The sequence below is a fragment of the Dendrobates tinctorius genome, unplaced genomic scaffold, assembly GCF_039654945.1.
Source record: "Dendrobates tinctorius isolate UK_male_01 unplaced genomic scaffold, ASM3965494v1 ptg000165l, whole genome shotgun sequence".
Lineage (NCBI taxonomy): Eukaryota > Metazoa > Chordata > Amphibia > Anura > Dendrobatidae > Dendrobates > Dendrobates tinctorius.
The window spans coordinates 10215993-10238459 of NW_027361832.1; the positions used below are offsets into that span (position 1 = coordinate 10215993).

Here is a 22467-nt window from a genome sequence, read left to right on the forward strand (position 1 = left end):
GAGAAACCACATATTAGATAAGTTGTGTTGAACTTGTTTAAATTGTGTCAATGGTTTATTGCAAACAGCAGGCTAATAAACTTAATTTGTAATTGTAGTGGACATTTGGCAAAGAATTGCAAGCGCAATTGACCAAACTGAAGGCATTCTGCTTAGGCTACTCGGGAAATGTATGAAATTTCCTATTTTTGCAGCACATTTGCATCTCTAAATTGACCTGCAGTCTTGTGAAATAATATTGTAGATTTGCTCAACATTTATAAAGAAAAAAATAATTCTTCAATTAGCCCCATGGACTTCTCTAATACTAAACATTTAATTTTTCATTTCTAATATTACCTTGGGCAACAAGTTCATGGCACTATATGAAAAACTCGACCCTTTTCCATGTATTAATAAAAAAATTACTACTTTGTAACCATAAACTCTCTCATTCCAATATATAGTGAGAAAAAAAAAATATTTGATACACTGCTGATTGTACAAGTTTTCCCACTGTGAGGTGCCAAGGGGAGAGGTACTAGAAAACAGGTATATTTCTACCCGTTTCATTTCATATGTCTCCCTGTACTGATGATGAAGCCAGTTTATTTCACTGTAATCCAGTCCTGGTTTCCTTAGTGATCAGCATGGAAAGGACTGGTAGTTCCCCTCCACTAATTCAATCCAGGTTTTGGCTTCCTGACTGGTCCAGCTGATATAATCAGGAGGAGCTGGGATCTCTGAGTCTATCTCGTCTGCTGAGCTGGGAGCTGACACAGTAAGATTACATGGACTTCTTTGTTGTTATATAGGTTTATTTTGTAGTTAGCCTGCTACTGTTAGTTAGTGGCCAGACGGCCTTAGATGTTTTATTTCATGTTTGGCATGTGTAACATTGAGTAACAAGTGTGCACAATAAATATGCCGTGTCCATATTCATGTGGAAATTGCTAGTCTGCTGAAGTTACTTCATAGCCACACGCTTGTGCCAAAGCAAAGATCCCAGCTGAGCTATCTATTCCCCACACCACCTACAAACATCTATCATTTTTATAGCTGGTACACTTCAGCTATGAGAGACAGATTCTAAAAATAAAAACCAGAAAATCACATTGTATGATTTTTACATAATGGAGTTGCATTTTATTGCATGAAATAAGTATCTGATCAACCGGCAAGAATTCTGGCTCTCACAGACCTGTTAGTTTTTCTGTAAGAACCTCTCCTACTTTGCACTCATTACCTGTATTAATTGTACCTGTTTGAACTTGTTACCTGTATAAAAGACACCTGTCTATACAATCACACACCAACCTCCCCACCATGGGCAAGAACAAAGAGCTGTCTAAGGACACCAGGGACAAAATTGTAGACCTGCACAAGGCTGGGATGGGCTGCAGGACACTAGGCAAACAGCTTGGTGAGAAGCCAATAACTGTTGGCGCAATTATTAGAAAATGGAAGAAACACAAGATGACTTTCAATCTTCCTTGGTCTGGGGCTCCATACAAGATCTCGCCTTGTGAGGTAAGGATGATTCTGAGAAAGGTCAAGAATCAGCCCAGACCTACATGGGAGGACCTGATCAATGGCCTGAAGAGATCTGAGACCACAGTCTCAAACATTACAGTTAGTAACACATTACGCTGTCATGGATTAAAATTCTGCAGGGCACGCCAAGCCCCTGCTCACATCAGCACATATCCAGACCCTTTTGAAGTTCGCCAATGATCATCTGGATGATCCAGAAGAGTCATGGGAGAAGGTTATGTGGTCAGATGAGACCAAAATAGAACTTTTTGGTATCAACTCCACTTGCTGTGTTTGGAGGAAGGAGGAGTATAACCCCAACACCATCCCAACCGTGAAGCATGGTGGTGGGCATATACTTTGAGGGTGCTTTTCTGCATTGAGGACAGGACAACTGCACCATATTGAAGGGAGGATGGATGGGGTCATGTGTCGCAAGATTTAGGCCAACAAACTCCTTCCCTTAGTAAAAGCATTGAAGATGGCTCATGGCTGGGTCTTCCAGCATGACGATGACTCGACACACAGTCAGGGCAACTAAGGAGTGGCTTCATAAGAAGCATTTCAAGGTCCTGGAGTGGATTAGCCAGTCTCAAGACCTGAATCCAAAACAAAATCTTTGGATGGAGCTGAAACTTGAAAGATCTGGAAAAGAAGAGCATGGAGGAGTGGGCCAAAATCCCTGTTGCAGTGTGTGCAAACCAAACTTTGTCAAGAACTACAGGAAACGTCTGACCTCTGTAATTGCAAACAAAGGTTTCTGTACCAAATATTAAGATCTGTATTCCTGTTTTAGCAAATACTTATTTCATGCAAAAAAAGCAAATTAATTATGGTGATTTTCTGAATTATTTTCAAGATTCTGTCTCTCATAGTTGGTGTACCTACGATAAAAATTACAGACCCCTCCATTCTTTATAGGTGGGTGGGAAAGCTTGCAAAATCGGCAGGGTATCAAATACTTATTTTCCCAATTGTACAATGATGGACAGTGTATGAGAAATAAAAGCTAAATTAAAGTTTAAGTGAATCTCCACCTTTAATAATCCTGACTTTATTGGGCCTAAAATTCTGTGCCAATTCACTACTTATTTTGAATGTGGTTAAAGCTTAGTTTTTATGAAGATCCAAATCCTTTACATAAACATTGATTTAAAAGATAAAATAATGGCTACCTACATCCACCACTAGAGGGAGTTTACTCTGTACTGTGCTTTTAGAACAGTATGCTGCAAGCTCCTGAGCTCCACCTAGTGGTGATCGCAGTTAGCCAAAATGTTGTGTTTAAAATCTATGTCCAAGTACAGTGGTACGAAGATCAGTATTAAAACAACTAAGCTAAGCTTTCCTATGAGAAGAGTGATCCTTTGTTGAAAAAAAAAAAACACTCATTAGGAAATACTGTGTATTCTCATGATTATATTATGCTCAACTTGCATGGAAACTGTTCACAAGTATTGTGAAAAAGGAAATTTTTGATCTCCGATCTCCCTAAAAGTTTATGGTGAAATCCTGTCTGTGTAAACATACCGTTAGTGGCCACATGACAAGGTCAATGTATAAGTAGGGAAGAAGCCATGTAACTAGAGTTGTAGTGTTTACATGTGTACAGAGCATCAAGTCATGGACCAAGAAGGAAGCAGAATTTTTAATGCCTGGAGGCCCAATATTCTTTAAAGAAATACAACACAATAAATAACAATAAAAGTGATAATACAGCCATGCTTCAGGTATGTGTTCTAGGCGGCCATATTACTCATTACTCGTCATCATCCCCATATGTAGAGGATAGATAGCGCTAAGATTGTGTTCATATCTACATTTACATTTCTGCTTATCAGTTCTGTCATAGATATGCTAAAGAGGAACAAAAACTTTTTTTTAATAATTTTGTCCTGCATTTAAATCACTTTATTAGGGAAATTGTTTTCTTTCCTGTTAAAAAAAAACAAAACATGCAAGTGACTTCCAGACCTCCTCTTTTCACCAGTCTCATTACCTACCTTCAGATGCATTAATATAATCTGGAGTACAGATGATAGCAGTGAAAGGGTCACTACCAGTGCCTCCTCTGTGCTTCGTGCTTATCAGAACAATCTCCTGCAGCAGCTTATCCCCAGAATTAGGCCGGGATCACACTACCGTGTGTGATGCGAGAAACTCACACAAGTCTCTCTCATCAACACCCGGCACTGCCGCCGGCACTCAGGACCGAAGCTGCAGCTTTTCTATGCAGCCGCAGCTCCGGTCCTGAGTGCCTGCGGTAGCGTCGGGTGTTGATGAGAGAGACTTAATCCTTTAAATAACAGATAGCAGTGGCAAACGATGGACTCCATCTCTGTCATTTTGTTCATCATTTTATCAGAAGGTAAAATAGCGTGCATGCACTGTACCATATTTCCAACATTTATAACACAGATGTGAACCCAGCTTAATTCAGGAATTGAAAACAGAATATCAAATTCCTATTTATTGGTGTTTTTCTATTTGTGGAGAACACCGTTAAAAAGAATTGCCTTCTAATCGGAAATCGCAGTCTTCGCACGTGTGTGCGCTGCCACTTCGTTCATTTTCTATGGGACTCATGGGGATAACAGTGCTCCGCTTTCACCTTTAGCACCATAGTCAATGAATGGAGACGCATCTCTAATATGCAACCATGGCTCATTTCACGAGAGGGACACAGGACCTCTGACCTCATGATTAGTAAGAGGTCGCAGGACTCCAGAGACTGACACTTATAACCTATCCTGGGAACAAACCCTTTAGGAATATTCATTCGCATGGAAAAATAAATGATTGTTGCTTCCAATAAAAATACAAATAATTACCATTGTGCTGTAACAAACCTCAGACCTGTCACAGAATTCAGTATCAGAAGCGCAACAATACAGAAAGCAGAGCACGAATACTCGGGGTGAGTAGTTACAGGAGGAGCGGAGGATGATAATCTTTGTGATATGTGCACTTAGTAAGAAATTGTGATGCAAATATCATATAACAGATATTCATTCAGATTGCCATTGTAGATGCTATGGGGCCCTGGCCTTGATGATCCCATTCTTTTTGCTCCCTTGATTTAAACAATTCCTCTTCATTATGTAATCTGTCAGTAGGATCAACCCTCCTTTTTTTTTTTTTTACAGATGGTGTTATGTTTGCAACAAGAATTTGATGAAATTTCATTGAATCCATTCTTTCATCTACCTGTGAAATGTTCCCATGCCATTGACTGCAACACAACCCCAAAGCATAATTGATCCACCCCCATGCTTAGTGGTTGGCAAGAATGGTTTAGCCATCATTGTGGCTAAAGAATTTTATATCGGTCCACAGGATTTGTTTCCAAAACGCATCAGGCTTGTTTAGATGTCCCTTTGCACACTTCAGACGCTGAATTTTATGTTAAGAATGCAGGAGAGGCTTTCTTCTGATGACTCTTCCATGAAGGCCATATTTTTGCAGGTGTCTCTGATCAGTAGAAAGATGTACTACAACTCCAGAGTCTGCTAAATCTTTCTGAAGATCTTTTGCAGTCAAGCGGGGGTTCTGATTTGTCTCTCTAGCAATCCTACAAGCAGCTCTTACTGAAATTTCCTTTTAACTGCCATTTCTTAATTACATTTAGAGATGAGAAAAGGGCAACTTGAAAACGCTTTGCTATCTTCTTATAGCCTTCTCCTGCTTTGTGGGCCTCCATCATTTTCATTTTCAGAGTGCTAGGCAGCTACTTAGAAGATCCCATGGCTGGGATCATCCTTATTGGCAGAAGGTTAGAGGAGGCTGGGTTTTTATAAAGTTGGAAAATTTGCATCACCTGGCCTTTTCTAATGATGATAGTGAACAAGCCATAACCCTAACAGGCTAATTAAGGTCTGAAACCTTGGTCAAAGTTATCTGAGCACACAAATCTCCAAGGGTGCTCAACTTTCCTTATTGTAATTTTTTAAAAGAAAAAAAATGACTATACATATTTTTTCCTAAAGTACAAATGAAATGCGTCATCTTTAAACGGAACCTGTCAGCAGGATTGTGCTCAGTAACCTACAGACAGTGTCATGTTGGCGACGTTATACTGTTAAAATGATACCTGGGTGATGAAATCCGTCTTGTGGTTGTTGTTTAATCTTTATTTTCAGTATTGAGTTAATGACATGCCCGTGCTCTGGGGCGGCCTGTGGGGGGCTTCATGGGGTGGCCTGATTAGCTATTCATGTGTATGGCTTCTGACAGGTTACTGATCACTCACTGACCTGAACCCTATTTAAAATATATATCGCCTTCTGCAGACAGGCGCTGATGGTGCAGCATCTATAATATGTATTTAATTATTTCTTTTGATGGTATACATTAATTCATACAAAAACAAAAAAATAATTAGTCTGAAAATGGCGCCGGCTGCGCCTGCACAGTAGCAGCTATCAGCGATCCAATTGCTGGTACTGTGCAGGTGCTACCATCTAGATAAGAGGAAAAAAAATGCCTCGTCCAAGATGTCGCCGCTAGCACCTGCTCAGTAACATCTATCAGATCGCCAATAGCTGCTACTGCGCAGGCGCCACTATCTTGCTAGCGTAAAAATAAAAATTGTCTTCACCAAGATGACGACGGCCGCTTCTGCTCAGTAGCATCTATTGGCGATCCGACAGATGATACAGCAGAGGCGGCGCTATCTTGGAATTTTTTTTTTTGTCTGTAGCAAGATGGCGCATGCGAAGTAGCAACTATCAGATCGCCGATTGCTGCCACTGCACAAGCGCCGTTAGCACCATTTTCACTCTTTTTTTTTTTCCTTTATCAATTAACTAGCTTGGCCCATGCAAAATTTTTGCACATTGGCCGTTAGGAGTGCAGGCAATTTCAGAAAAATCAAGCTGGTCAAATGTAAATGTATTTCATGAGCTGATGAACACAGACAGGTATTTATATATGTAGATGGGTAATACAATAAATTGGTTTGATAAGTAGAGGCCAAAAAATGTCTTCCAGTTGATGTGCCACCTGCAGGTCATTGTGTCTTTCTGCAGGTTTATGAAAATGAATGTTTAAACTGTATTTAGTGATAAAATCGTGGATGTGTGGTTTGTTTGGCTATTTTCTTGCTGAAGGGGGCAAGTTTACCTTTCAAATGGTGTATCATGTGTCAGAGACACCGCACTGAACTTGCTCACTGAACCAGTGCGCGTGTCCTGAGTAAAGCGAACAGTGCTCAAAGTTACCTGTGGAGCGGGCAGCAACCAAATAGATGTGTACTTCAGAGCCGCAGGACCTGAAGCACGTGACTGCTAGAGGCGTGGTCTAAACTCCACAGAGCTAGGAGCTGCAAGACAATTCCTAGCAGCGTAACTGCGAGACAAAGTTACCAAGAGCATAGACAGTGAGAATAGTCAGGACGTAGCCAATGAGTCACACACAGAGATAGCTGTAGGGTACCAAAGGGGGCGAGCAGAGAGTAATCAGGTCACAGGCAATGGGTCATACACAGATAATAACGCAGTACAAAATCAACAGGCAAACTCACAACGGGAAACAGAATCGGGTCAGAACCATATAAACAAGCTATAGCAACAAACAGGCACACGGGGGTCAGTACACTCGGCCAAAGGTAAAAGTATAACTGGCAGGGATTGAAGCTACCCAGGGGTTTATGAAGCTCTCCCAGAACCAGAAAGAGGCCACAATCATTAACCCCAAGTGTGCAGGTCAAAACCTGCACAGAGCTCCAGACATTAACCCCCGGTGTGCAGCTCAAAAACCTGCACTGGGATCATGACAGTACCCCCCTCTCTACGGGGGGCCTCTGGACCCCCAGGCTTCCCCGGGTACTTGGCATGGAACGCCTGAACCAGACGATCTGCATGTACCGAGCGGGCAGGGACCCATGAGCGCTCTTCTGGTCCATATCCCTTCCAGTGGACTAGGTACTGCAAAGAGCGGCGCACCCGCCGAGAGTCCACAATATGTCCGACCTCATACTCCAATTGACCCTCCACCAGCACTGGAGGAACAACAGTCTCAGAGTTCTCTTTGACAGATCCTGCTGGTTTCAACAGAGACTTATGGAACACATTAGATATGATATTTTTAAGGAGGCGGGGAGACGCAACCTATATGCCACAGGGTTGACTATCTCCATAATCTCGTACGGACCAATGAACTTTGGTCCCAACTTAACTGATGGTACCTTTAAGTTGATGTTACGCGTGGAGAGCCAAACCTTCTCTCCCACCTGAAACATGTCTCCCGAGGCTCTCTTTTTGTCCGCAAAATATTTGTATCTCCCCTGGGCCCGAGAGATATTACGCCGGACTTCAGCCCAGAGGTTTTTTAACCGTTGAACGGACCCCTCTGCTCCTGGACAACCGGAATCCACCCGAGAAAACTCCCCAAAATGCGGATTAAAGCCATAGTTAATCAGGAATGGGGACATGTTGGTGGACTGACTCACCCGGTTGTTAAAAGCGAATTCAGCCAACGGTAACGCATCACACCAATCCTCCTGTCTGGCGGAGGTCAGACACCTGAGAATTTGTTCCAGGGATTGATTGGTGCGTTCTGTCTGACCATTACTCTCCGGGTGATATGCCGACGAGAAGGAGAGTGAGATGCCCAATTTCATACAGAACGCCCTCCAAAATGTGGCCACAAACTGCACACCTCTGTCAGACACAACATTCAGGGGTACCCCATGCAATCGGACCACATGCTGCACAAACAATCTTGACAACGTTTCTGCTGAAGGTAATGCTGCCAAGGGAATGAAATGGGCCTGTTTAGAAAACCTATCCACCACCACCCAGATCACGGTATTGCCCCTGGAAGGTGGAAGGCCGGTAATAAAATCCATGGAAAGATGAGTCCATGGCATATCAGGAACCGGTAAAGGTATGAGTTCCCCAGCCGGTCGGTTATGCGAGCTTTTGGAACGGGCACATATGTCACAAGCAGAAACAAATTCCTTGACATCGGACCTTAATGAAGGCCACCAAAAACCCCTGGCTACTGCCTCTCTAGTGGCCGTGATACCTGGATGAGCACTCAGCCTAGAATCATGAAACTCCTGCAGAAGTCTAGGCCGCAATGAATCTGGAACAAACAGTTTATCGCTTGGCCTGGTTGCCGGAGCTAGGGCTTGAGCCCTTAGGATTTCTTGTTCCAACTCAGTTGAGACCCCCGCCACTACCACCCCTGGGGGAAGAATGGAGGATGGCGGCTCAGGGGGAGACACTGGATCAAAACTTCTGGACAGGGCATCCGCTTTAACATTTTGTGGACCCCGGTCGAAAAGTAATTGAGAACTGAAATCGTGAAAAAAAAAGTGACCAATGGGCCTGTCTAGGAGTAAGCCTCTTAGCAGATTCAAGGTATGCCAAATTTTTGTGATCCGTGACAACCGTGATAGGGTGAGCCGCCCCTTCCAAAAAGTGCCTCCATTCCTCAAACGCCAGCTTGACCGCAAGAAGTTCTCTATTGCCTACATCATAGTTTTTCTCAGCTGAAGAGAACTTCTTGGAGAAGAAGGCACAGGGTTTGAGATTGGTAAGGGTGGCCGGACCCTGGGACAACACAGCCCCCACCCCCACTTCAGAAGCATCCACCTCCACAATGAATGGTTTGGACGGGTCAGGTTGCACCAACACCGGGGCAGACATAAAACATTTCTTAATCACTGAGAAGGATTCCTTAGCGAGTACAGACCAATTTTTTACATCAGCTCCCTTCTGGGTAAGATCCGTGAGTGGTTTCACCACTTGTGAGAAACCTTTAATGAATCTCCGGTAATAGTTCGCAAATCCTAAGAAGCACTGGAGCCCCTTGAGATCTCGAGGCTGAACCCAGTCAGCGATCGCCAGCACCTTCTTAGGATCCATACGAAACCCCTCACAGGACACAATCAACCCCAAAAAAGACAGCTCCTGTACAAAAAACGAACATTTTTCCAATTTGGCGAACAATTGGTTCTCCCTGAGTCTCTGGAGAACTGTCTTTAGATGTTGCAAGTGAGATTGACTGTCCGGGGAATACACCAAAATATCATCCAAATAAATAATAACAAAACGGCCTATCAGATCAGAAAACACAACATTGATGAAATTTTGGAAAATAGCGGGTGCATTAGTTAACCCAAATGGCATTACCAGGTTCTCAAAGAGTCCTTCTGATGTGAGGAATGCCGTTTTCCACTCGTCCCCTTCCCGAACCCTTATCAGATTGTAGGCCCCCCGCAGATCTAACTTGGAGAACCATTGGGCCCCAGCTAACTGGTTACATAAGTCTGGGATGAGGGGAAGCAGGTAAGAGTTCCTAACCGTTATCTTGTTCAGTTCCCGAAAGTCGAGGCACGGCCGCAAACCACCATCTTTTTTCTTCACAAAGAAGAACCCTGCTGCCACAGGTGACACAGAAGGCCTGATATGCCCTTTGCGGAGACTCTCAGCTGTGTACTCCTTCATGGCTTGGCGCTCAGGCCCAGACAAATTGAACAATCGAGCCTTAGGCAACTTGGCTCCGGGTACTAAATCAATGGCACAATCATAGGGTCTATGTGGTGGCAGCGCCTCAGCCTCACTTTCGGAAAAAACGTCTTCGAAATCTTTCAGGTACTCCGGAATACCTTCCAGATCGACAGACGACACAGACACGGATTTAACAGCGTTAACAAGATGTCCCCGGTTACCACATTTATTATTGCATCCCCATTGAGTGATTTCCCCTGTAACCCAATCAATGGTAGGATTATGGCGTTGAAGCCAAGGCATCCCCAGTACCAGTCCTGCAGGCAAATTATCTAGCACCAGACAACTTAGTTTCTCCACATGAGTGGAACCCACTTTTAGAGAAAAAAGTTCAGACCTGCAACAGATACCATCTTGGGTAAGAGGAGATGAGTCAATTGCCACAAGTTTAACAGGATCATGAAGCCTGACTGTCCCTATCTTATTAAGAGTCATAACCTTGGTATCAATCAGGTTCACAGCCGAACCGCAGTCAATAAAAGCAGTAGTCTGAACAGGACCATAACCAAGTTCCAGTTCCACCTGCAGCACCATATATGCACATGAGGAAAATTGTACCTGAAGGTCTGGGTAGCCTCCTCGATTACTACCCAGACCTAGTCGTTTCCCGCCATCTTGGAGGATGACGGACAGGAGGGGCAGTCCTTCTTCCAATGTCCAGATTTCCCACAATAGAAGCACAACTGCTTTTCCCGGCGGCGTCTTCTTTCCTTTCCCTCACAGGTGACAGCGCTCACCTCCATAGCCATAGGAAGAGTCTGGGTCTCATCTCCACTGAAGAATAAGGGCGATTCCCGTTGCATAATGCCTCTAGCCCGCAGCCTGCGATCCATGCGAACCGCTTGGACCATGGCATCCTCCAGGGAGTCAGGCGGAGGATGGAGTGCCAAAGCATCCTTCAGACGTTCACACAGGCCTCTGTAGAACAGCCCCCGAAGGGCGGCATCACTCCAGGAAATCTCCGCTGCCCAACGTCTGAATTCAGTACAGAACCATTCGGCCGAGTGCTCCCCCTGACAGACACTCATTACTTTGTCCTCAGCCAACCGCACTCTATCAGGCTCATCATAAATAAGCCCTAAGGCTTCAAAAAATGCATCCACAGACATTCTCTCAGGGGCAGAAGAGGAAAGTGAGAATGCCCAGGCTTGTGGGGACCCCCTAAGCAGGGACATCACCACCCCCACCCTCTGTTTCTCATCCCCAGAGGAGCGGGGTCTCAAAGAAAAAAAAAAGCTTACAGCCCTCCTTAAATGCCCTGAAATCATCCTTGTTACCAGAAAATATATCTGGCAATTTAACCGGGGATTCAGGTGGGATTAAAATGACATCTCTATTCCCCACCTGCTGGAAGCCTGCGGAAAGTACCCCCTGAACTGAGTCCTCAACCCGCCGTTGGGACTGGGCCAGAGCTTGGTGTTCCAAACTAAGCTTCTGCAGTGACTGAGTCAAGCTTTTCACCTGCTCAGATAAAGCACACATTGGGTCCATGCTGCAGAAGTGAGGAGAGAAAAAAAAATTGTAGGCCAGTTATAATGTCAGAGACACCGCACTGAACCAGTGCGCGTGTCCTGAGTAAAGCGAACAGTGCTCAAAGCTACCTGTGGAGCGGGCAGCAACCGAGTAGATGTGTACTTCACACCCGCAGGACCTGAAGCACGTGACTGCTAGAGGCGTGGTCTAAACTCCACAGAGCTAGGAGCTGCAAGACAATTCCTAGCAGCGTAACTGCGAGACAAAGTTACCAAGGGGCATAGACAGTGAGAATAGTCAGGACGTAGCCAATGAGTCACACACAGAGATAGCTGCAAGGTACAAGAGGGGCGAGCAGAGAGTAATCAGGTCACAGGCAATGGGTCATACACAGATAATAACGCAGTACAAAATCAAGAGGCAAACTCACAACGGGAAACAGAATCAGGTCAGAACCATATAAACAAGCTATAGCAACAAACAGGCACACGGGGGTCAGTACACTCGGCCAAAGGCAAAAGTATAACTGGCAGGGATTGAAGCTACCCAGGGGTTTATGAAGCTCTCCCAGAACCAGAAAGAGGCCACAATCATTAACCCCAAGTGTGCAGGTCAAAACCTGCACAGAGCTCCAGACATTAACCCCCGGTGTGCAGCTCAAAAACCTGCACTGGGACCATGACATCATGTGTGTGTGTGTGGGGCGAAGTAATGAGCGAAAAAGCCATGCATGTTTACAAATGTGTTGGTAGTGAGATTTGTTGCCACCTGCAGGTCATTTTTCCTTACTGCAGGTTTATGAAAATGAATGCTTAAATTGTATTTTGTGATCAAATTGTGAATGTGTGGTTTGTTTGGCTATTTTCTTGCTGAAGGGGCAAGTTTACCTTTCAAATGGTGTATCGTGTGTGTGTGTGTGGGTGCAGTATGAAAGGGGATGCAAAGGAATCACTGAAAAACAGTGTTTAGAAATAATAGAATAGATGTACTATCAAAAAAAATAATTACACATTATAGATGCAATCATGCTGCAGCGCAGGCATTGCTGCGGGCGCCTGCCTGCAGAAGGTGATTTTTTTTTTTAATATTCATTATGTAAACTAGGGGGCAGGTCAGTGAAGGATCAGTGACCTGTCAGAAGCTATACTAGTGAATACCTAATCAGAGCATCAAATGAAGCCCCCCACAGGCCGCCCCGGAGCACGAGCATATCATTAACTCAAAACTGTAAATTAAGCAACCACCACAAGACGGATTTCATCACCCAGGTATCATTGTCATCAGTATAACGGCGCCGACCTGTAGGTTACGGAACAGAATCCTGCTGACAGGTTCCCTTTAACTTTAGCCCTTTTAGAGATAATTTAATCTTCAACTTGCTTAACTGTTAACAATAACAGTAATTTTGACCAGAGGTGCCCAAACTTTTATATGCCACTGTAAATGTACCATGATATCTGCGATCCAATATCTTATTCCTGAAATCCAAGGTTTTTTTAATATGTAAATGACCTGTTAAGATCTATGTTCCGGAGATGAAAATCTGCCTACAGAGCTTATTTTAAATGAGTGGAGGAGTTACCAGTGTGAGACATGTAGATCAGGAGAGCAGTCATTACATGTCTCACAGTGGTAACACCCTCTAACATTTAAAATAATCTCTGGAGGCAGATTTCCTATAAGGCTACATTCCAACAATGACCTTTTGGTGAGTTTTTGCTGTTGCAGATTTTCAGCACCTATTAGATTACATTTGCATTTTTTAGTGCATTTTTATTGCGTTAATGACAATGCACTTTAGGTCTCTTTTTGATACGTAATGTTTTAAACCAAGCTGCTTTGTTTCTGGTACTTCATGGTATTTGGCTTTGCCAAAACTTTACAGATGTAGTTATTTGTGGATTACATGTGTTTTTGATGCGTTTCCTCCAGAGAAATTCACTAAAAATACATACGGTACATTTGTAGATTTTCTACATTTACTGTAATTCTATAGGGAAAGTCCGCAAATTCATTAATCTCAGCGTACCCACACGAGAAATTGACATGTTGTGGATGTGAAACACGCACCGCAGGTCAGTTTACGCTGAGGGCAGAAGATTTCTATAAATCCCATCCACTTTGCTGTATCTTTAAGACGCTGCGTTTTTGACGAAGTGAAAATACGAAGAGTCAAAATCTCACCAAAAACTCATTGTGGGTACAAAGTCTAAAAGGGTTTTTAAGAATAAGTTGAGTATAGCGTCCTGCTGACCCCACTTCCCCACAACAATAAGCTAAAATAAGTAGGCGAACCCGGCAACATGCGCTCCATTTATCTGCAGCGCCCCCACAGGGCAAATTATGAATTACACAACTCTCACTGATATTTCATGCTGCCTATATAATACAAAGACCGTGCCCTAAAAAGTGAGAGGTCATGTCAGTATCCATTCTAGCTAATGTATAACCGCTAATATACTGTATAATGCTCATGAACAGGGGAACCCTATTTCTTATTATTAGCTCATTGACAATGGGTTTTCCTCTTTAAGAAAACTCCACAGACTTCACTCCCTGACTGTGGACTGTCTGGCCCATTAACATTCTGGTTAATAGTTAAATTATTAATCAGTTTTGACAAATTCCTCTGAAAGTGCATAACAAATAATGTTGTACAGACTTAGGCCGGGGTCACACTTGGGAGTACAATGCGAGAAACTCACGTGAGTCTCTCGCTCATTAGTACCCGGCCCTGCCGCCGGCACTTGGGACCAGAGTGAGCATGTATTTCTATGCAGCCGCACACTCCGGTCCCGAGTGCAAGCGGCAGTGCCGTGTATTGATGAGCGAGTTTCTCGCATCACACTCGTAAGTCTGACCCCGGCCTTAGGATTTGACTCTTTTCTAGTTCAAGTAATCAACAAGTGACCTCAAGCATACAATTTGCAGACTGTCCCAAGCAGACCAGATTATTATCCACTTCTCACAAAGTTCTATACATCAGACAGAAATGAATAAGCGTAAAGCCCCCTTTACATTTAGCGATGCACCAGCGATCCCGACAACGATACGACCCGGTAAGGATCGGTGGTGCATCGCTAAATGGTCGCTAGTGAGCTGTCAAACAGGCAGATCTCACCGGCGATGCAGCAGCGGTCGTTACTTACCTGTCAGACGCGGCGATGAAGACGTCCTCCCGCCCGCGTCCACGTGTCGCTCGTCGGCGCCAGAAGGAAGCCCTGCAGGAAGCAGCCGACGAGAAATGGACCTGGACGATCTCGCACGATCAGCGACAGCCAGCGGGGGAGCCGGTCGGAGGTAAGTATCACACACAGCGATATTATTAGCAATATCGCTGCTGCGTCACAAAATCAGTGACGCTTTAGCGATATTGACAGCGATATCGCTATGTGTAAAGCCCCCTTTAGGAACACTGTAGTTTCCTTGCAGGGGTCAGTGCCAGGTAGGGGTTATTCCAGTTTCACTAATTAGGCCTAGGCCACACTCTGACTTTCTGTAGCAATACTAATTGATTTCAACTATTTAGCTACACCTGCAGTCCAAAGCAATAAAATGAGTTATAAAGGGGTTTTGCCATTTTAGGGTACAAGCCTGAAGTTACCCTATATGACTGTAGACCTGTGAACTCTCACAGCGCACGCACTGACCACAATCATGATTCTCCGATGCTGGGAAGGGGCGCACATGGCACATATGCAATTGTATACTTCTGACCACATTCCGACTAGACCTGTCCGGCCTCGCTCCATACACTTGCATTGAATGAAGCTGCACACGTCTAGTCGGTACGTGACCACATGCATACAAATCACATATCTGCGGTCACGCGCCCATCGACGGCACTGTAAAATTCTCACAGCTAACAGTGCACGCGATGATTCACAAGTCTGCAATCACATAGAGCGACTGGAGACTTGTACCTTAAGGCCGGACAAGTTCAGTATATTACAACAGTATTTGTAAGCCAAAACCAGGAGTGGGTGATAAATCCAGAAGTGGTGACGTGTTTCTATTATGCTTTTCCTCTGATTGTTCCACTCCTGATTTTGGCTTACAAATACTGAGGTAAGATACTGAACGTGTGAAGGTGGCCTAATAGTTTAAATCAATCCCTAGCGCTACAAAAAGTCACAGTATTACCCCTAAAACATTGACGGAGTTCTATGTTCAGATGTTGTAACCGATGGTACTCTACTACTGTCTGTGCAGTTTTATAATACATATTCATTACTTTAGAACAGATGAGAGATAATATTTAAGTGTCATCCAGGCCACACCCTTATTAGGCCACATACAACATTTCTAGGAATCCCATCTACTGTGCTTGTAACCCAGAACACTGCTATTCCAGATCGTGAGCACATGCCCCTACTTCATCTATACCTCCATATAGTAACAAACTGGGTACTTTGTTTAATGAATGATGAGATGCCGCCCTTGTCTGTGCATAGTGAAACAAGTGTATTGTACCAACTAATGCTCATATAGTGTCGTGGGGGGGGGCCCACCAGTGGATTCCCCTGTCCACCGATGGGCCAGTCTGAGCCTGTTCATAGGACCAAATACAGTTTCCTTCGTTCAGAACTACAATGTATCTGTAAAAAATCTGATGGATCTGCGAACTTATACATTTGAAGTCTTGAATGCTATATGTCTCTTTATTTAGCAAGAAATCCAAATAAAAGGTTATATTGGAGATCTACTAAAGATACAAAGAAGAGATGGTTGGCAGTGCAGCAGCAGAAGCGCACGCTGTCCGTATCTAGTTCAATCAATGATTATACAAAGAATAACATGATCTCATCCAAAACATGTAATTAATAATAAATCATTACTGGACTGTATCCCAGAACTGTGAGGTCTGCGTCCTCTGGTCACAACCCAGAGAGGAAAAATGTGCAACTCCGCCCGGATCCTATACCTAACACCATAAGGAATGTGGACGTGGGACCAAATGTGATGAAATCTGCGAATGAGACAAGTTATTGATTTCCTGCCTGGGGGATGGGATTTATCTGACTTGCATGAAGCTTTTTCTTGCCTCCATCGTTACATGGACACAGTGGTCAGTGACAATCCTTACAGGGAATAGCGGTGTTTACTTTTGTCACAACGGAGACCATATCCCATATCAACGAATACGTGGCGATCAGACGATCAATGTGATAACGGACTGTCAGGACAGTATCTGGATCACGCCACCATGGGTTACCCCACCTGTAGTGAAACACTGATCCCCAGGCCGGACCAAGTAATGAAAGCTGAGAGCGTCTTCCATAATAGATGTAGCCGGGAAGACGATGAATTTACAGTCACAAAGTCCGGGCTGTGATGCTACCACAACACTGTCTCCGCACGGTGGGAGTTGTAGTTTTACAAATATCTATACAAATATGTACAATATAGGCAAAGTAGCTAAATGAACAGACTAGGACCCTCCATCAGACACCCCGATAATCTAAACTAGACTTTTATAGGATGAGACTATTGATAGGAATTAGGAAATTCTATAGGAAAAAAAAAATGGAAAAATATTAGAATAATTATTATTTTGACTTTATTTTGAATAATTACAAATAGGGATATTTGGACTGGATGAGAAACATTTTGCAGGAGAAAATAAATATTATTATTCTAAACATGATTTTCAATTCCTAATATATTCAAATGGTCATAGTCAAACAGATTTCGGGGAATAAAATTTCTGTAGGGGTAATGCCAAGTTATTGCAACATGGCCAGAAAAAAAAAGGTTACAGCGACAAACAGTTAATTAACTGCAAATGGAAACCATCATTAAAGGGATTATACCATTTCTGGAAAAAAAAAGACAAAAGTGAAATAGCAAAATAAATACTACTCAGTTCTTCTTTCTCTGGTCTTTGTTAGCAGGTTGCCAGCATGTGGCCGCTGCCATCAATCAGTGTACACACGGCTCATGTACCGTACTATCGGCATCAGGGTTCTGTGCTGACTAGGTGAAGTCTGATGCAGCACATGATCACTGTGGCCACTGATCGGCTGCAGCGGTCACAAGATGGCCAGAGGACAACCGGAATGTCAGCTCTGGAATGCCAACGAAATAAAAAAATGGGGAATGTTTTTTATTTTGTTTATGTTGCATTTGATGTTAGCAAAAAATTTTTAACTTGGGTTAACAAAGGGTTTTTTTAAGTTGAGATTCATTCTAAAATCCTCAAGAACACTTGGAAAGCCCTTTCTATTCCTTTACATGGGAAATCAACTTTACTGTTCACTAGAACACAATTAAAGAATTGCAATGTATCCTTAAAAATCGGATGCTATATGCATGACACGTATGGAACCCACTTTTTTTCTGAGCACCCATAGAATTGAATGGCCGAGCCTGACTCCACGTACAGAAGAAACTAGTGCACGCCGCCATTTTATTCACGTGCAGATTTGGTCAGTGAAAAAAAAAACTCTCATCTGCACCGCTCCATTGAACAACATTGATTCGTGTGCTGGCTGATTTTTTTTTTTTTTTTTAAGGAGAAAATTTGCACTGAAAATACAACCCAACTCTTAGGGAAAAAAATGTTTCTTAAACTGATTTTTGCTTGAAAACTACGGTGTGTCATTTTGAACATCTCAAAACCTGTCATCAGGATTTTGCTCAGTAAACTTACACACTGTCAGGCTGGCGCTGTTACACTCATCAAAATGATACCTGGGGTGATGAAATCCGTCTTGTCGTTCTTTTTAAATATCATTTTAATCAGTATAACAGCGCCAACCTGACACTGCCTGTAGTTTACTAAGCAAAATCCTGATCACAGCAATATCTATGTGTGTAACATGTGCAACATGAAGATTTTGCTGAAGATTCACAAAGGTTGAAATCCATATTCGGGGCAGTATTGCACTGTACATCTGCACGGAAAAGAAACTTGTGTCTTAATCGCGGTCATGTTTTCCAGTCTTGGACTCAGATGTACAGTAAAGACCACTGCACTGACGCACTGTGTATGTACACTGTGCTGCATGATCTTGTACATTATAGCGAACGCGCCCATCATAAACCAGCAGCGACTCATAAATACCAGATACTGATGGCTGCACAGGAGTAAAGATCGCCAAGTGTGAACAGTCTTCCACACACATAACATACCCACATATAAGTATATACATCCAATATACAGTATATATATATATATATATATATATATATATATATATTTATTACATAGACACATATATAGAGAGAGGGATAGGTGTACACCATACACACATATATATAACATACACAGATATATTCCGTGCACACATATTAAATATATATATATACACACACACACCATACACACATATATATAGATGTACATTATATGTACAGTATATACATACATTTATCCATTCATAGAAATGTACATATATATAGTACATAGATATATACAACATACATGAGTATCATACATTTGGGTGTGTGTATATATTATATACACAGACATCATACATAGAAATATGTCCACACACATAGGTATCTTACATATATACACACACATACTCATACATGTATTTGTGTATATATATATATTACCATACATAGATATACACACACATACTCATACATATATTTGTGTGTGTATATATATATATATATATATATATATTACCATACATAGATATATATATACACACACACATACTCATACATATATTTGTGTGTATATATATATATATATTACCATACATATATATACACACACATACTCATACATATATTTGTGTATATATATATATTACCATACATAGATATATATATACACACACACATACTCATACATATATTTGTGTGTATATATATATATATATTACCATACATATATACACACACACATACTCATACATATATTTGTGTGTATATATATATATATATTACCATACATATATATATACACACATACTCATACATATATTTGTGTGTGTGTATATATATATATTACCATACATAGATATATATATATACACACATACTCATACATATAGGTGTCTGCTCCCGTCTATCCCATCACTCACCACTCTTCTTGGGACCATTGGTCTGCACTGCCTTCACGGGTGGTCGGTTGCTCCCCTGGGGGTGAGTGAGGGTGCTGCTCGAACAGCCCATGGCTCCTCCAGCGGCGGCAGGGTTAATGAGACAAGTTGCGGCTCCGGCTGCAGAGGTCACATCCAGCATCAGGTGAGGGAGGGCCTCGGAGAAGCGCACAAGAGGCGCTGCAGCAGCTGCCCCTGGGGCGGAAGTTTTGCCCTCACTCCGCAGCTCGGTGTTTACTGACACACAGCGGTTACCATACTACGAACAACAGCAGCGACCAGAGGAGTCCTGCAGCGTCTGCACACAGGACGAGCAGAGGCAGCTCCACTGCGCATGCGTCAGCAGCCAGGGTCTGTGACCGTACCTCACCGCCAGCACCGTGCCGGGCTGTATGTGCTCCAGACGGTGCACGATATTACCGTGTGCAGGAGAGGACGTGCATGTGACCCCTGACAGCGGGATGAGAGGGCTTCATGGGACAACCCCTCTTCAGATCCTTATACATACCAGTAAAGACAATGTGTAAGGCGGCATCTGTACAGGAACATGGGTGGAGAATGCCTGGAAATACAAGACATTTTGTAATTCACTGCTTGCTAAAAAATTTAGCCATTTTTGAGGTTTTGTTTTCATTTTGTTGCCATGGAGACCGACCACTGCTGCTAGACAGCCTCACATGTACAATGTTACAAGTGGTTTTCGACAGTTTTGACCCTGGCGTGCGGTGTTACCTCCTAACCTGCCAGCCTCAGTGCATTGCTTACAAGCTTGCTAGCAGCGGTGGTCGGTTTCCTAGGCAACAAACTGTAAACTAAAGAAAAAAATTTTAATATCTCAAGAACGGCTGAAAATTTTAATAAGCAGCAAATTGCCAAAGTGCTTGATTTTACAAGGACTATCCAATAATAGCTATTTATGCAGATAGGATTAACCCTGTAAATGAACATCAGTCAACTTGTTCTACCATTGACGCTCAGTCTGGGTAGAAACCTACTGTACTTGTGGAAATGGAGCCCAAGAGGCAACTGCCCAAGGAAAGTGGTGACACTAGAATCCCCCATAGTAACACATTTCAACAGCCCCTCGCTAACCCCTTCCCAACCACTTTCATTTTTTTTCTCCCAATCTTTCTACAGTCATAACTTTTTTTATTTTTCTGTTCACATAACCAAATGATGGCTTGTTTTTTTTTTTGCAGGACAAGTTAAAATTTTGAATGTTACCATTCATTTTAGAATTTAAGAATACTGAAAAAGGGAAAACAATTCTAAGTGTTGTAAAATTTTGAAGAAAAAAAAAAACCCTCACATTTTCACAATTGTAATTTTAGATTTTTCCTTTTTACGGTGTTCAAAATTCTCATGGTGATCTGCTGTGAAGACACTGAGCTTGAACTGCAGCGACCTCATCACTGACTTTTCCACGGTGCTGAGGTCACCGCAGTTCAGCCCTGCTGGGAACGCAGCCTCACTGACCTGCGGTAACCTCAATGATGTCAGTACTGGCCACTGAGGCTGCACGCGCAGCAGCTCATTCACCATTGGTTCTCAGCCTGGATGGTGGCATCTATTTAGCCCCCAGACATGGATTACGACGTGGGACAGAATGACAGACAGGTGAGGGATATTATTGGTTTTTTTATTCTATTTTTATTGCAGGAGAATGAGGGCTTTGGTGGAATTAGGCGTTAGGTGAGTATAACTGTGTTTGTTATTTTTAAATAAAAAAGGAAAACTGTGTTTTGTTTTATTTCTAATAAATGGCTTTTTTTCTGGCTGTGTCTTTATTTACCATGTAACTATAGGATTAGTATTGGATAAGTGTTTTATAGACGCCTCTCCATTACTAATCTGAGGGCTTGATGTCACCTGACAATACAAAGGTGACATCAACCCCACAAATATGAACCCCACTTGCCACCACTACAGGGCAAGTGGGAAGAGCTGTGCAAAGCGCCAGAATTGATGCCACTAATAGATGTGCCTTTTCTGGGCAGCTGCGGGCTATTTTTAGGCTGGGGGGTCCTATATCAATGGCCTCTTACCAGCCTGAGAATACTAGCCCCCAGCTGTCTGCTTTAGCAAGGCTGGTTGTAAAAAAATGGGGAGACCCCACAAAGTTTTTAAAAACAAATTTATTTAAACAATTTATAAAACAGCGTGAGGTCCCCTCTTTTTCCAGAAGCAATATATTTTTTTTTTATTGAAGTGGCTGTCTGATTATAAACTTCTGTGAAGCACTTGGGGGTTCAAAGTGCTCACCAGACATCTAGATAAGTTCTTTGGGGGGTCTAGTTTCCAAAATGGGGTCACTTGTGGGGGATTTCTACTGTTTAGGCACATCAGGGGCTCTGCAAACGTATCGACGACCACAGACCATTCCATCAAAGTCTGCATTTCAAAACGTCACTACTTCGATTCCGGGCCCTGACGTGTGCCCAAACAATGGTTCCCCCCCACATATGGGGTACCAGCGTACTCAGGACAAACTGGAGAACAACTTTTGGGGTCCAATTTCTCCTGTTACCCTTGTGAAAATAAAAAATTGCGAGCTAAAAAAATCATTTTTTGCTGAAAAAAAAAGATTTTTTATTTTCACAGCTTTGCGTTACAAACTTCTGTGAAGCACTTGGGGGGTTCAAAGAGCTCACCACACATCTAGATAAGTTCCTTGGGGGCTCTAGTTTCCAAAATGGGGTCACTTTTGGGGGGGTTTCCACAGTTTAGTCACATCAGGGACTCTGCAAACGTAACATGACACCTGCAGACCATTCCATCGAAGTCAGCATTTCATGTCACTACTTCCCTTCTGAACCCCGATGTGTGCCCAAAAAGTGGTCCCCCCCACATATGGGGTAGCAGCGTACTCAGGACAAACTGGAGAACAACTTTTGGGGTCCAATTTA

The 22467-nt window shown here is 42.9% G+C and overlaps 1 protein-coding gene across 3 annotated transcripts in view; it reads right to left on the reverse strand.

The window, feature by feature from the left end:
• ERICH5 (glutamate rich 5) overlaps window positions 1-20015 on the reverse strand; it is a 57886-nt gene extending 37871 nt beyond the window's left edge. The window contains exon 1 of one of the 3 annotated variants that reach the window (XM_073550482.1): window positions 19544-20015. In XM_073550482.1, coding sequence (XP_073406583.1) covers window positions 19544-19703 — 160 coding nt within the window. In that variant the 5' untranslated portion in view covers window positions 19704-20015. The remainder of the gene's footprint in view (window positions 1-19543) is intronic. The other 2 variants (XM_073550481.1, XM_073550480.1) reach the window with 2 other exon arrangements.
• Between the last annotated feature and the right edge of the window lie 2452 nt (window positions 20016-22467).